Source organism: Malania oleifera, chromosome 7 (genome assembly GCF_029873635.1).
Source record: "Malania oleifera isolate guangnan ecotype guangnan chromosome 7, ASM2987363v1, whole genome shotgun sequence".
NCBI classification, from domain to species: domain Eukaryota; kingdom Viridiplantae; phylum Streptophyta; class Magnoliopsida; order Santalales; family Ximeniaceae; genus Malania; species Malania oleifera.
Window position 1 is genome coordinate 94,358,191 of NC_080423.1, and position 17,648 is coordinate 94,375,838.

General features: G+C 36.4%; 1 protein-coding gene across 1 annotated transcript; it reads right to left on the reverse strand.

Annotated features, from left to right (window-relative positions):
- Positions 1-1,904: 1,904 nt before the first annotated feature.
- On the reverse strand, positions 1,905-2,639 carry LOC131160938 (21 kDa protein-like). The gene has a single exon (XM_058116810.1). It carries the CDS (start codon positions 2,637-2,639, stop codon positions 1,905-1,907), a length of 735 nt encoding a protein of 244 aa, XP_057972793.1.
- Positions 2,640-17,648: the final 15,009 nt, after the last annotated feature.

The window sequence follows — 17,648 nt, forward strand, 5'->3', positions numbered from 1 at the left end:
TAGTTGTCGAAACTGCAAAGGAAGTCTTAAGGCTTACTGGTTTAGTCAGAAAGCTGGGGTTACAACAAGATGGAGTAGTGTTGCGTTGTGATAGTTAGAGTGTCATTTACTTGGTGAAGAATCAAATTTATCATGCTAGAACCAAGCACATTGATGTGAGATTTCACAGGGTTCGGGAATTGATTGCTTCGGATGACTTTGTGTTGGAGAAGGTTCACACTTCTGAAAATGCAGTAGACATTCTAACTAAATCAATTACTTTAGAGAAGTTCAAGCATTGCTTGCACTTACTCTATGTCTCCATGTGATAGAACAAAGACATATCCAACTAGGCATTCTCAAGTTCAAGGTGGAACAATTCATGTTTTTGGGATTCTCCTAAGGGGTGTATAATTGCCAAGGTGGAGATTGTTGTTTGTGGCTCTTTGGTTTTAGTAAGCAAATAAGGAAGAGAGAAAAATATGAAGGGATAGCATAGTAGGCGTTCGTCGACGAATACTGTGTTCATCAACGAAGAGACAGTAAAGACTTGTCAACGAAGGTTCTATGATCGTAGATGAGAAAATACCGAGAGCAAAAAAATTTTAGAGTTCTAGACTCATCGACGAAAGTCTATTCACATCGACAAATCCCTGTTCTCGTCGACGAGATGTTCTAAGCTGCGAGCATTTTTTTTGAATTTTTGAATTTGAACGTTAGGTGGTTGGGTAAACAGGGGGAAACCTCCGAGAGACTCTTTTATATGTCATTATGGGCATATATGTGAGAGTGAGTGATCATTTGAGAAAAGTATTGTGTACATTGTGATTTCCATGGTGAAATTTGTGTGTCGTTACTTCCGTAGATGTAGGCTTTGTCGAACCACGTAAATCTTTGTGTTATTCTTGTTCTGGTTGTGTTGCAATTTACTTGTTTGTTTTATTCTGTTGTGCATCTTCATTATTCGATCCATATCACAACACAAAATGTAAATTTTTTTTGTCCTCTAAAATTTTGGTCAAGATTCAAAGTGTTGCTCTAAAACTTTCTAATATGGCATTTCAACACTCGATCCCTTTTATTGTCAATGGCTTCTTGATGATCCTCCTCAATTAAGCATATAAAGAAATTTTGTTTTTGAAACTAGTGAATGAAAATTATGTAAATTTTTTTTGGATTTATGGCCATAACATTTAATATAATGAATGAGTTACTAAATATAAGATACATTCTTTAGCTCGCATGAAGGGTAGACATTCGGCTAATTGTAATTGATTGAATTTATTAGACTCCTGACAAGTTATGCATCCTATAGAAAACTTGGAGTTTCAGACACAACCTCTTTGGATTATAAATTATAATAGAGGTTGGATATCAAACATTTGTAGTACATGGTTTGATTGGACATTGAGTTTTACTTATTAATCCCATGAAGAATATCGACCTACATACTTTTTGGCCAAATTAGATACTAGTGAACTGATTAATTTTTCCCTAATTTTCTATCTCCCACAATGTTAAATAAAAATAATTTAATTTATTTTTGATATTTTAGAACTTAAATTTTAATTAACTACACCTTAATTCTTATATGTATGCTAAGTACTCAAATTGGATATTGATTTAACAATTTTTTTCTATTTTTTTAGAGGGAATGATGGAGAATTGTTGTGCCGGAAATTTAGTGATTCCTTCAAAAGAAAAGATACTAAAATATAATTTTTTATATTAATTTATTTTTATTTTAAGGTGTTGATTATTATTTAAAAATGTGTAATAAAATATAATTAAATAAGAAAGACCATTCAAAATTAGTTTTATTAATAGAATTAGCGCGTAGCCATCCTTATTAATTAGGGGTAGGATTTATTTTTATTTATTTTTTATTACATAGTAACTCCATATCCTCTCCCCAGGTCAGCTGATCAGGCGTAGGATTTATTATCTAACCTGCTTTGAATATAAAACTTGAACATCGCCTCCCCAATGCTCGTGTGCTCCGTGGCCCTATTAACCAAAGCCTCCACCGCCACCACCGCGAGATCCTTTTCCGGCAGCATCTCCTTCACTCCGTCCATGCACGTATTCTCGTCCGTTATGGCTCCATCCATCCTCGTTTGCACGTCTGCTGCTATGTCCTTAAACCTCTTAGTCGAGCTGTTTATGCTGACTAGCTTAGTCAACGCCCTCGCGGACGATATAATCTGTTCGCGGGCGGAGCTGAAGTTCTCGGAGCAGTCGCCGAAGGCGGAGGCGGCTTTCTTATCGGCTTTTTTCCCGATTCTGGAGATGTTCGCCTTGATGGAGGTGACCCTGTACGCGGAAACGGCGATGGCAACGCAAGCTAAGTTGGCCGGGTTCTGGTTCACGTCGTCGGCATAGGGGGAGAGCGAGCTGTTGCAGAGGTCGACAGGAATATCTGTTCTGTTGCAGCTAGCGAGAATGTAAGCGAGGTTTTTGCCGCAAACGTATGGTTTGCAGGAGATTGCGCTTACATTGCAAGTTTGCCAGACGAAGGTGGTCTCGTTGGCAGCGGGGGCGGGGCGGGGAGCGTTGCTTTGTGGAGGGGCGGCGGAGGCGGCAGCGGCTGTGGGGACGGGGCGGAGGAAGAGGAGGAGAGCTAAGGAGGAGATGAAGAGGAGAGAGCTTTGGGATTTCATGTTGTAACGAATATGGAAATGTGTGGTTTGGAGTTGGGAATGATTTTGGAGAAGTGCAGGGGCGGGGTTTAAGTAGGGCTTTAAGCCTCTGTTGTGTAATTATTTCCCTAGGCATCCCTACAGGCAGTTGCATTTTATTATTATTTTTTGTTCTTAATTGAACGGTGAGAGAGTAGGAGTAAGCTTACAGCAAGCATGATAATCATAATTAAGGTTATAAGTAGGCGTGACAAATTTTAATTGATCGAGCATTATGAATATATAGGGTCCTTTTAGGTTTTTAGGCATATTTTATTTCATAATGACTGATAAATTATTGTTTTATTGCAACACATCTAATTATATGATAGTTCTATTTAATTGTGTGCGCCTTTTTTTCATCATACTATCTTTGTAATTCAAATGACTTGTGAGGTCCTAATCCAATCCTCCGTGAGAGGAGTTGAGGGCTCTGACTCTGTGTCTCGGGCTAATATGAAAATACTTTCTGTATAAGGTTCGAAATAGTGAATTAAGGTACAATAGACCGACCTTTATTAGATTTTTTTTTTTTTAACAAACAAAATTAAGGGAGTTGTTTTTTTTCATTAAATAAAACATTATGTTTTTCTAGTAATTTCGGAAGGATTTTGATTATTATTTTATGTTACAAATTTAAAAAGGAAAAAAAAAAAAATGAGTAGTGGTAATGCTAGGTGTCAGTCTAACCTTTTTACTTACCCTACGTACTATATTCCTATATTGTGTCTTGAAATTTTCTTAAAAGTAAAAACTGTTCCCATACATTAACTAGTACTCACGAGATAAATATGACTATGTGCCAAATAATTCAAAAAAGTTTATCAAGAAAAATAAAAAATATATCAAGTGTAATTTTACATATTATTAATATTTAATTTTTCTTAATTTTTAATCATATGAAAATAAACTTTCATTTTTAATAGAATTGAAAATAGAAAAAAAATATAATAAAAATAAATTTCCTCCTTATTTTATTTTCTATTTTTTTAAAAAAATAAAATCTTAATTCAAATGAACTCTTATGAAACTTCCAATTAATTAAAAAAGCAAATAAAAAAAGGATTCGTAGAGCCACAATGAATGTAATTGTAGCCTTTTCGTTTTTTCTATAAGATTTTTTATCAAGTTAAATAACATGCTTCTTAAAACAAACCTTCTATTTACAATTAAAACAAAATAAGTCGTTAATTTAGACACTATGTTTGCAAATATTTTAAATATAATATCGTATCTTAAGAATTTGGAAAAAGATCGGTCATGAGAGCAGATTTCGTACGTCAACATCATCTAAGAATCTAAAATCTTTTTAGTCCCGTTGTAAAAAATTATGAAAATAGAAATAAAAACAAAAAATAATAATTTAGAAATGGGGGCTTACCGTTAAATAATAATGGAAAATAGGGTGAAGCAAACAAAAAAGAGAGAATAATAATTTGAGTTATTTTTCTTAAATCAATATGATTTGTATTCTTGAAATTGCCTATTGCATGTGCAATAATGAATAAAGTGAAAATGGGACGAGACAAAAGAAGAAGGCAAGAAAATAAAAGAAAGCGTAACAAGTGGGAAAAGGAGAATAAAAAATAGGTGAACAGAGTGTTTATTATTATTTCTAAATATTGCTTAAAGAAATGCACACTTACCACCCATGAGTCATCTAGTAACAAAAGCTCCTCCCCCACCCTACCTCGCCAACCCTAATTTTTAAAAGTGAAACTTAAACCTCGAATTATCCTTTTTAGTCGCAAAATATGCCTTCTAATAATGAACGATTATTAAACTTAATTTATCTATTCAAGTACATAGTGCACGCGTTATTATTAGACTGTTTGGCAAAAGTACTCTTATATGTTGGATAAACAAAGTGGGAAGTGAGTTATTATTAAACACCGAATGATGCCTAAAATTGTGTCATTAGTATTTCTAATAAAACTCAAACAACCTCGTGCAATATTCGTTACATATAAAATGCCTTAGGCATGTATGTCTAATTCAACATTGTCACTAAAGAATAAGCTAATCTTTGGTTATTATTGCACCCTTGTAACTACTAAGGTTATGGCATGCATCTAAGTATCTCGATAGGTTTTGGTCCTTGAATATTTTGTCATTTGGTTTTGGAAGCCATGTAAGGATAGTTTACCTGTCGCTCAATTAAAAGTTTCCAAGTTTAAAGTTGCTAATCACATTAGCTCATCTTTTGTGAGGAATCCAATTTAAACGATCCATCACCATACCTAACGTCATACACGCAAGTTGAATTTTTATAACAACTAATAGAAGATAATTCACATAATGTTGAGTTGTAAGTGCTAAAATAGACGAGGAATTGTGGCAGAGGTAGTAATAGGAAAAAGACTCCAATTTACCTTTACTCAACCATATTCTAAGTATATGAAATATAGGATTAGATTGCCTTGAATTGTGGATAGAAAAGGAGCATGCACTTGATTCTATTTTATCTTTTAATTCAATACAACTTGTATTTGTATGGCGAGCTTATTGCATGTACAATTATGAATAATGTGAAAATGAGCCGATAAAGAAGGTAAAAAGGTCAAAGAGAGCGAAAAAAAAATGGGAAATGAAAAATGTGTGTGTGTGTGTGTGTGTGTGTGTGTGTGTGTACATTGAATAATTAGAAAGTCTACTGTACTTTTGAGTTTTATTTTTTTTATTTATAAATATTATTTCTTTAAAGTCGAACTTAAACATCCAATTACTCTTTTTAGTCGCAAAAATACATTAATAAATTATTATTATTATTATTATTATTAAATTTGATGTAAATAATGCATGAGTTATTATTAGATTTATTTGGTGAAATTATTGTTAGATGTCGAATAAACAAAGTGGGAAGCTATTGGAGATAAATATAATTTCACATCCACCAAACATATTTGTTGCAAATTTCTTTCATCATATGTTTTGGAACATAAATTTTGAATTGTGTGAATTCGAATAAAGAGTGCAAAATTTTATTATAAAAAATCAAAAATAAAAATTAAAAACTAGAAAAGAAAACTTAAAATTTTTAAAATCAACCTTGTGGTTCATTTATGTAGACCTCAAACAAATTTAAACTTGGATTAAACAAATGTTAAATTTTATCCTTTAACAAAATAACAATTACAAAACATGATTAAAATAATAAAAGTACAAACAAATATAAAATTTTTTTTAAAAAAAATACTATAATTAAAATAAAATTTGCAATAATTTTTTATTTAATTTTTTATATTTGTCTTAATTTGGATAAAATGTAATGTAAAATTTATCCAAATCCGCTCAAATCCAAATTCAAGATCCAAAATTCATGCTCCCAAAAGCAACATAAACAAATTTTAATCAATTCAGTGTCAATATCAAGAGAAAGCATGCAGACATTGTTAGAGATGGAGCCAGGAGACACAGCTGGAGACGCGTTGCAAGCTAGGAGCTGAATCAGAAATGCGGTGCATTTATCCACCATTAACCTCTCCGTTGTAACTTCCATTCATGATTGATTTTATTTTAATTGTGATTTAAATTCCAAGCCCTATAAATAAAGGGTTGTGGAAGTTGTAATATTGTGTGCAGAGAGAGTGCAGATAGAGTGAGAAGCTCAGAGAGAGCAGAGAGGAAGAAGGGAGGAAGAGAGAGAGAGAGAGAGAGTGTGTGTGTGTGTGTGTGAGTTGTAATTTTTTCAGCAATAGTAAATATTTGGTGTGTGTTCCGTGGACGTAGGTCATTATTGACCGAACCACGTTAAAGTTTTAGTGTCACTTTGATTTGGAGGCTCACAGGTTCCTAACAAGTGGTGTCAGAGCCCGGTTGAAGCAGAAAAGTCAGATCGGAAGTGATCCCAAAATCAGAGCTCCGTCTAGTGGATCCAAACCAAGTTTTGAGGCCACCATCGCATTTAGCTCGCCGAGATGAAGAGAATCATGCAAACCAGAGCTCGAAAGGAGTTCAGTAGAAGCTTCACACGCCCTGCTGAAACAAGATGCTTCGCCATGCGCCGGTGACCAGTCCCTCACGCGCTGCACGCGTTGCACGCGTCTTCCTCACTCAGACAGACTCGACCCGACCTGCTGAGAACCCAACCCAACCCGAACACAAACTCAGCCTGGGTTAACCCGAGAACCGGTTCCTGACCTGGGTCCGACCCTCCGCCTCAATGCCACGTCAGCCGCCACGTCAGCGCGTCATGTCAACCACCACGTCAGTGGGGTGGGTGCCACGTCAACAGGAGGTGCCACGTCAATAGCTCATTGCCACGTCAACAGTGGACCCCCACTACCACGCTAGCAGGTGGGCCCCACCCTGTCACATCATCAATTGGTCCCACATTGCCACGCCGGCAGGTGGACCCCACTACCATGTCAGCAAGTGCCACGTTAGTAGGTGCCACGTCAGCAAGTTTGACTAGGTTTAACTGAACTTTTCGGAGTCATTTTGGATCCGTTTTTCGAGCGACTTGAATCATTTCTAAGGTTTTCGATTGTTTTGGATCCAACCGCACTATTCATTTGAGCTAATTCCATCTCTAAATTAGCAAATCAAGATGTCGAATAAAAAGAACTCAAAAATCGAAATGTTCAATGGAAACAATTTCGATTTTTGGAAGATGCAGATTGATGATTATTTGTTTGGGAAGGAATTGCACTTACCATTGAAGGGTAAGCCAACATCCATAAACGAGGACGAGTGGGAGTTGCTTGATCAAAAAGCCCTCGGAGCCATCAGAATAACGTTGTCGAAATCTGTGGCATTCAATATCAAGCATATAACATCCACCAAGTCTCTGATGGATGTGCTCTCTAATATGTACGAGCAGCCTTCAACCTCAAACAAGGTACGTCTCATGAAAAGACTATTTATGATGAACATGTCTGCAGGTGAAAGTTTCAGCAAACATTTGAATAACTTCAATGAGTTGTCTGATCAACTCGCCTCAGTCTAGATAACATTTGATAATGAGATTCAGACCCTACTGATTCTCAGTCAATTTCCTAAAAGTTGGAATGGTGTCGTTACTGCCATCAATAGCTCCACAAGAAAATCAAAACTTGTATACGATGAAGTCGTCAGCATGATTTTGACGGATGAAATAAGAATGCAGTCGAACCATGGCTCCACTTTGAGTTCAGCCTTGAACATGGAGAGTCAAGTTAGAGGAAACAAGCATGGACGATCAAACAACCGCGGCAGATCTAGGCCTAGACGGTCTAAATTCGGAAATCCCAAAGGTACTCAGGACATAAGTTCCCAGAGTACAAAAGTTATTGAGTGCTGGAACTATGAAAAGACTGGTCATTGCAAAAACCAGTGCAGGAGTCAGAAGAAAGAATTCGAAACGAGGGCAAATACAGAAGCAAATATTGCTTCCGAGAATGATGAAATGTTGATCTGCTCTTTGGAAAGCAAGTAGGAGTCTTGGGTCTTAAACTCCGGAGCCTCATCTCATGTCACATGCTGCAGAGATTGCCTAGAGGAGTACACACCAGGTAATTTTGGTAAAGTGTACCTTGGCAACGATCAACTTTGCGACGTAACCGGCAAGGGAGTTGTGAAGATCAATATAAACGGGTCAGTATGAAAGCTGAAGGATGTCAGGTATATTCTAGACCTGAGAAAGAATTTAATCTCAGTTGGTCAGTTGACAGATGAGGGATACACGACAAAATTCATTGGCGATGAATGGAAAGTTTCAAAGGGTGTACTAACAATTGCACAAGGTAAGAAAAGCTGAACACTTTTTCTAACCTCCAATATCTTCATGTCTATTTCAGTTACTGCAAGAAATGACGACGGCAACATCTGGCACCAACGACTTGGTCACACGAGCGAGAAGGGACTCAGGGTGATGCACTCAAAGGAAAAATTGAGTGGTCTACAATCAGTACAGGTTGAAATGTGTGAGGATTGTATAGTCAGGAAACAGAAGAGGGTTAGCTTCCAGATAAACACCCATGCCCCAAAGAAGAAGGGACTAGAACTGGTCCACTCAGAATGTGTTGGGACACATCAGCAGAATGCCGAGAATCCTCAGGTTGAGGAACCAATGGAGCAGATCGTCGCACCACCGTCTCCTACTCCACCTCCAGAGCTTAGGAGATCTACTCGATCCTATATACCAAACAGAAGGTATATTGATTACTTACTTCCGACAGATTGAGGAGAGCCCGAATGCTACGATGAAGCATGTCAGGTGGCAGATACGAGCAAGTGGGAGCTTGCGATGAAGGATGAGATGAAGTCCCTCACCTCCAACAGAACGTGGAAGTTGCCCAAAGGCCTTTACAACAAGTGGGTGTAAAAAATCGAAGAGGAGCATGACAGCTCCAAAAGGTACAAGCCTTGGTTGGTTGTCAAAGACTTTGAGTAGAAGGAAGGGATTGACTACACCGACATCTTTACACCAGTTGTGAAACTAACAGCCATTAGATTAGTCTGCAAAAATAGAGCAGACAGGAAGGTGGCAACTATAGAGAAGCCGAAGTTGTATTCAACTTCAGTTGGTCTTCATGCTTGAAGACACATATTTTGAACACATCATTTATTCATGATACTGGTTGAGGAGGCGTCTCTGTCTCCAAGTAGGAGATTGTTAGAGATGGAGCCAGAAGGCAGCTAGAGACACGTTGCAAGCTAGGAGCTGAGTTAAAAACGCGGTACATTTATCCACCATTAACCTCTCCGTTGTAACTTCCATTCATGATTGATTTTATTTTAATTGTGATTTAAATTCCAAGCCCTATAAATAGAGAATTGTGGAAGTTATAATATTGTGTACAGATAGAGTGAGAAGCTCAGAGAGGAAGAAGTGAGGAAGAGAGAGAGAGAGAGAGTGTGTGAGAGTTGGAATTTTTCCTGGCGATAGTGAATATTTGGTGTATGCTCCATGGACATAAGTCGTTATTGACCGAACCACGTTAAAATTTTGGTGTCACTTTGATCTGGATGCTCACAAGTTCCTAACAAGACATGTAGATCCAAATCTGGTCTCCAAGATACTTAACTGTTACTTTGCCCATGCTCTGCTGCAACCTTGTTTTTCCAGTTTCATATGTGCTAAATTTTAACAAACGGATTATTAGAAAAAGAAAAAAATAAAGATAAAGAAAAATAATGGAAAGTTAAACTGATTTTTATTGATTTATGAAAAATTCTTAAAGTGCTCTGAACTATATAAATGAATTAATCACATTCGGTACATAACTGAGCTTATTACATTTATTAGACTAATATTTGAGAATATAGATTTAAGTTTTGAATTTAAATTTGTGTGAAATTTCTCTAAAAAAAAGTTAATGCACTTAATATTCACGTAAATCTAAATTTAAAACTAAAATTTATATTCCAAACACAGTAAGAGCCGAGGACAAAGACTGACTAAATAAGGGTAGTGGAAAAGTGCCAAATACAAGAAGCCACCATGCACCATGACATCATAGCCAATCAAGCATGAACAAGTAAAATCTCTTAAACATATTACGTACATCGTTATTAGCAGTATATAAAAATACCAATCAGGCATTAACAAATAAAATCTCTTAAACATACTACATTCAAAAGAGCCAGCGTTTTTTTCTAGGAAAAATTAAGAGTTAACAGCAACACGAGAGATAGCATGAAAGAAATTAATTTAATTCCACTCGAGAAATTTAAACATACAAAAACAACTCCCCACGATTCAAAAAACAACTTCATCATTGAAAAGCCAATGAAAACCTGCAATATTCAACAAAATAAATAATGAATAGAAAATTATCTAAAAGTTCAGATTTTGCTCACCAAAAAAAAACCATTGGAAAATCAGACACTTCTCCACTGCACATAGAGTAGAACAGACACTGAAGAAAGAACAGACAGAGCAAAAAAAAAAAATGACAGAAATTAGGAAAACATCATAATCTGAATGAATATCTTGCAGAACGATATTATCATTATTAGCATTATTAAAGGTCAGTGCCATGAGAATTTATAGATCACCAAATACCACAATCTCAATAAAGAAATGGGAGAAGAAATTTGAAGTTGGCAAAGGTTAAGATGTGCTCTCATGACCCAATCAAGGCAAATAATCAAAAGAAGAAAATCAATCATGCATTTCAATTCATTCCGGCAAACTCAGCAAACAAGGATGGTAAAATAAGTGTTTTTTGTTAATTTTACTCTCTAAACTATGCAGATCATAACTAATGATTTATGGTGCCAAAAAAGTAATGCTATCATATCTTCTGTTGTTGAAAGAGCTGCATATTACACTGAAATTGACGATAGAAATAATAATGTGTAACGATTTAGGCTGCCAAAATGGGAGAGGCAACATCAGCATTACAGTAATCAGGTACTTTCAAGGTTGAAAAGAAGACCCACCGCACAAAATATATATTAAGCCAAATTAAAAGATATATATTAAGCCAAATTAAAAGTTTAATGAGAAGTAAAGTTCATAAATCTTACAATTGTTCTGGGAAGATTGTAAATTGACAAGAACATTTTGTACAGAGAACAGCCATATTTTTCGATGATTCATGAGCATCTGCCAAGCCCGGCCTAGTGTATTGACCTCGTACCCCTTCAAGAGAATGAAAATAAAACTGGGCAAGAGTAATTTAGGCAGCACCAGAACCACCACTATGGCACAATATTTATTTAGGGGATAGGGGGGGTGGCTGGGAGAAAGATAAGCCACCCCCTCCCTTCCTGTCTCTCGCGTATAGGTTAGGATTTTAACTTCATTCCAGCACCAGAACCACCATCATCATTCATCAACATGAATCATCCCATCATCAGCACGACCCTTATTATAGCCCTGAATCTGCTCACGCATGAGCACCTATAGCTCCATCAAGACCCTGCATGCCCAAATCCCCCTTCAGAGACCCTCAGGCTTCCATCGATCTTCTTCTTCTTCTTCTTCTTCTTCTATGAGAGAGGAGAGTGAGCAGCCTGCAAAGCAACAGCGTTGATGAGCATGACTATTGCTGCAAATCCTGGCAAAGAAAATTTAGCAACAGTGAAAACAGAATGTAATTTCTGTATTTCTTGAATTAAATTGTACAGACCAATTTACAGTATTTATAATACAATCGAAAGATCTAAATATGGAAAAAATCTCCTAAACAAATCTCTCTTAATAATATATAATATATACTTCCCTAAATTACTCCAAGATATTCGAAGATTCTCGGGATTTCTACACTCTCCCTCAAGTTGGATCATAGATATTGATTATATCCAACTTGCGAATGAAATCATCAAAGCATTGGCGAGCTAGCCCTTTAGTAAAGATGTTTGCAGTTTGTTCCTTGGTAGGTACGTAAGTCAAACATATGGTTCCTTCTTCAACCTTCTCTTTGATAAAATGTCGGTCCACTTCTACATGCTTAGTCTTGTCATGTTGAACTAGATTGAGAGAGATACTAATGGCTGCTTTGTTGTCATAATAGAGTTTGATAGGAAATTTCACCGGGATTTGTAATTCTTCCAAGAGTTTCCGTAACCACAGTCCTTCACATATCCCTTGTGCAACTGCCCTGAATTTAGCTTCGGCGCTGCTTCGAGCCACTACATTTGGTTTTTTGCTCCTCCAAGTTACCAAATGTCCTCATACAAAGGTGCAAAATCTGGTGGTAGACCTTCTATCTTTCGTTGATCCTGCCCAATCCACATCTGTGAAAATTTATACTTCCTTACTTTCACATTTCTTTAAGAAGAGTCCTTTTCCCGGAGAACCCTTAAGGTACCTGAGGATCTTATACTCAGCATCTAGGTGAGTCTTTTTCGGTGAATGCATGTGTTGACTTACCACACTTACCGCAAATGCAATGTCGGGTCTAGTATGTGATAGGTAAATTAGTTTACCAACCAATCTCTGATACCTCTCCTTTTCAACTGGTATTCCGCAGTCTTCGACCCTCTTTACTGCTTCAATCGGGGTTTCACTAGGTTTACATCCAAACATGCCAGTTTCGGTTAGGAGATCAAGAATTAACTTTCGTTGAGAGACACTAATACCCTTTATGATCTAGCAACTTCCATTTCCAAGAAGTACCACACTTGTCCCAGGTCTTTAATTTCAAACTCAGAAATTAGGACTTTCTTTAATCTTTCCATCTTCACTGTATCATCTCCAATTAGGATTATATCATCAACATACACTATCAGAATTGTTTTATTACCACTTTCAAACTGTTGGAAGAACATAGTGTGATCTGATTGCTCTTGTCGATATCCTTGATTCTTTATCACTTTCGCAAATCTGTCGAACCATGCTCTAGGAGATTGCTTGAGTTCATACAAGGACTTCTTGAGTTTACATACTTTGTTTTCTTTACCCTTCTTACTGAAACCCGGTGGTATCGTCATGTAGACTTCTTCTTCTAACTCGCCATTTAGAAATGCATTTTTAATGTCAAGTTACTATAGTGGCCAATCTAAGTTAGCTGCCAAGGACAAGAGGACCCAACCTATATTCAATTAAGCCACTAGTGCAAATGTCCCTGTGTAGTCAATGTCATAGGTTTGTGTAAACCCTTTTGCAACGATTCTGGCTTTATATTGTTCAACTATCCCATCAACTCCATATAGACCCATTTACAACCAACTAGCTTCTTCCCTTTGGGAAAATTTGTAACGTCCCAAGTTCCATTCTTTTCTAGAGCCCACATTTCCTCTATGACAACTTCCCTCCATTTAGGAATCTCCAAGGCTTCCTGGATATTCTTTGAATTTTTATCTTGTCAAGGTTAGAAGTAAAAGCACAATATTCTGTAGACAGACTTTTATAAGACATGTATTTTGACCAAGGATATTGAGTACATGACTTGGTTTGTTTTCTAACTGCAATGGGTAAATTGATGTCATCAGATACAGGCTTATCAGAAAGGAGCTCATGACAATCTATTACCTGATCGGGATTGGGCGTAGACTCATGGTTGCTCAGACCTATCACCGGTTCCAACTCTCTTGGTGCCTTAGGTATGAGATTATCCCTGTTTTTTGTGTTTGGCTTTCTTGAGTAAACAAGTATTTATGTGTTGTTTTGTTTTTCTGCATCTCCCCCTGAAGTTAAATGATCTTTTGTACATGACAGGTCAGGAAATGAGGCAATGGTAGACTTAGGAAATGATGCAATGGTAGACTCAATGTATGGCACAGATTCATCAACAGAGAAATCAAAGAACCGATCTTCACTCTATTTCTCCCCCTAAAGAGAGGGCTTTGGGAAGTAAGGAATGGTTTCAAAGAACGTGACATCAAGGCTAACAAACAATTTTTTTTGTAACAAGAACATAACATTTGTAGTCTTTCTGAGTAGGAGAGTAACCAATAAAAACGCACTTAAAGGCACAAGTTTCCAATTTATCCCAATTGTGAGCATGAACATGGACAAATGCAGTACATCCAAATATTTTAAAAGAGAGATTGGAGTGGAGCCGAGTGTTGGGAAACCATTTCTGGAGTTTCTGGAAAAGGGTAGCAAAAGAAAGAACTTGACTAGGCATTCGATTAATGAGATGTGTAGTTGTTAAAATGGCATCGCCCCAAAAATATTTTTTCATATTTGTAGTGAACATCAATGCTCAAGCTACTTCAAGAATATGCCTATTTTTACGTTCAGCAACCCCATTTTGTTGAGGCGTATCCATACAAGAACATTGATGAACAATTCCATTTTCTTGAAGATAATGTCACAAGATATCATTGAAATATTTTGTACGATTATCAGTACATAAAATTTGAATATGAGTTTGGAATTGTGTTTGAATCACGGAGTGAAAACTGGAAAAAATAGAACGGACTTTAGTTTTATCTTTCAACAAGTAAACCCGACAAATACGAATATGATCATCAATAAAAGTAACAAATCATCTCGTGTGAGTGCGATTAAGAGAGCGTGAGAGCCCCCATAAATCACTAAAAATCATAGTAAAGGGTTTGGATGTTTTGTATGTGGATTTTGAAAAGGAATTACGCTGGTGTTTTGCAAGTTCACAAATTTCACACTGAAATTCAGAAGATGTTTTATTTAAAAAAATGGAAGGAAATAAACGTCTTAGATATTAAAAATTTAGATGACTCATCCTAGAATGCCATAACAAAATTTCACTATCACTAGAAACAGATGCAAAATCACAAATAGTAGTTTTACTATGTTCACTTACATTAGCCTCCTCAAAGTAGTGGAGTCCCTCCTACTCCTTAGCACTGCCAATCGTCTTCCCCGATGATAGGTCCTGAAAAACACAATGAGAGGGAAGAAATTTAGTAGAACAATGAGAGTTTTTAGTTAACTGGCTAATGGATAGTAAGTTACAGGATAAATTAGGAACATAAAGAACAGACTCTAGTGTGATGGAGTCGGAGAGTCGGATATTCCCTTTGCTTGCGACAGACGAGAGAGATCCATCTGCAATTTTTAACTTTCAAATTTCTATCACATGGTGAATATGATGAGAAAAGACGATGGGCAACAGTCATGTGGTCAGAAACACCAAAGTCAATAATCCAAGAAGTTTTGGATTTAGAGGTTATATTCAAGGCTTGTAAAAAATTACCTCTTTGGGCTAAAGAACCCAAAGAAATATTTGTGGAAGATGAGAAAACCTTTTCATCTTGTGTGTAAAGGCAAGCTTTCAAGTTTGGAACTCCATTAATTGATGCTATCAATGGTGCATCAACAGTTTTCTAATCATCTTTTTTCTGCTGCGGGAGCGCTGTCTTTTCCTCTTTTTCTGTCTCAAAAAACTCATTTTCCCCTTTCTTTTTCTTCTTTTCTACTTCCTTAGCAAAATACTTGGAGTTTTTTCCCATTTTATTATAGAAAAGAAATAAAATATAAAATAACACTCTGATTGGGAAAAATTTTCCCAAAATAATACTCACGTAATCTCGCAGCTTCATGCTGCGAGATTTAAACTGATGGCCACTCTACCTTCGACGCGTGGCAAAGAGAGAAACAGGGGGCAGGTGACGTGTGGCAACGCTTGAAGAAATCTCGCAGCTCCAAGCTGCAAGATTTAATGAGGCATCGAACTAGAACGTGACGCGTGGCGGAAATCTCACAGGACTAAGCTGCGAGATTTGCGCCTGAAATCCATCTGCGTGGTGACACGTGGTAAATCTAGCAGGATCGTCCTACGAGATTTGTTTCGTCTGCTGAAATCCTTCCCGAGCCCTCTCAGAACACAATATTGCAGAGGAGAAAAGTTGTAGACCGTTCAAGCTTGTAGAGGATCGTTGGCAGGTTACCGTTCGAGGTGGCAGGTGACCGTTTGAGCGAAGGCGAGGCGAGGCTATTTAAGGGCCGAAGATGGGGTATGTTATTTGTTATTTAGAAAAAAACGTGAATATATTATTTAACTTACTGGGATTTATTTTATGTTTTGAGTTGGTTTGATATCATATTTGCGTTCCGACTATTTGGGTTCGTTGCTGCATCTAGAGGAAGGTTAGTTTTTTTAATTAATAATTTCATTAACGTTTGTGTCTCTATTAGTATGTGTATATACTCCGCATAATGATTTGTAGAATTTGGTATTGCCGTACACTTAGGGCCTGTTTAGTTCTTGAAAATAATTTTTTTTTTCATTTCTAGGTTTATTATTACTATCTTTAGAAATTGAATGTTAAATTTCAATTGTGTCGCTTGAGTAGTTTTGAATATTTCAGTTTAGAAAATTTATTTATTATTTGCTTAATTGATATTACTTAAGATTCTATGTTTCATAATAAAAAATCGAACCGCAACATCAAACCAAACCAAATCGAAAAATTGGTTAACCATTTCTTTGGTTCAATTTTGGTCACAAAATTTTAATTTTTTTCATTTATCAGTTTGGTTTTTATTTGGCCCATTCAATAATCACAATTAACCAAACCAAACCGATATACTATAAATATATATATATATATATATATATATATATATATATATAATGCATATTATGTATAATATCATGTAAATTTTTAATAATTTAATCTTGAATATTTTAAATAAAAAAAAGTATATTGATCTAATATTTATGCTTCAAATTTTATCTTCAATATTTTAAATTTACATATTCATTAATATCAAAGAAGAAATACTGTTTAAGACTTTTGTTTGTTTGTATTTTTTGTATTGTTTGTGGGTCTTAACTCACTTTGATAAAGTTCTTTAATTACAAACCCATTATTAGATGAATTGATCCATAATTTACATTATCTAGTATTTGGGTGTACTAGTTATGCGTGTCTCCTTGATCATCAAGTATAAATTAAGACAAAGAGTTAGGATAGTTTAACATGTAATAGATGTTAGAATTGGTGTATTCCCAAGAGGGGGGGTGAATTGGAATTTTAAAATTTATCACCTAGGTTGAACTGGATAAATAGCAATATATACACAACTTAGGGTATGCCTATTCAATTTCCAAATGCGTAGATAAATATAATGTGAAAATTAAGTCATACGCATCATTCACCCATAACATACATGTGCGGTAAATATAAAGTGCGGAAATAAAAATGAACACACGATATGTTATCGGGGTTCGGCCAACCGTGCCTACGTCCCCGCCTCAAGCTCGCAAGCTAGAGGATTCCACTAATAGCTCACTTAAGGGTGGAGCGGCACCGTTTACAACCAGGTCAAATTAACACAGGGTTGACCTCAACCTTAACCAGGTCAAATTAACACAGGGCTGACCTCAACCTTAACCAGGTCAAATTAACACAGGGCTGACCTCAACCTTAACCAGGTCAATTAGCGGGGCTGACCTCAACCTACACGCCTTAACAGGACGATGCACCTAGCTTTCCTAACCGGGTCTAAGCCAATCCGGGACTATTCCAGGGCTAGTCTCCCTCTTCAGGCCCGTGCCTGGAAATACAATCAAAGTGTATTACAATGAACTGGTACAGTGATTGTGCTTTTAAGTAAAGCAGATATGTACCCAAATTCGCACAATAATATACACCACAAATATGAAATAATTTGTAAGCTCAATGTGG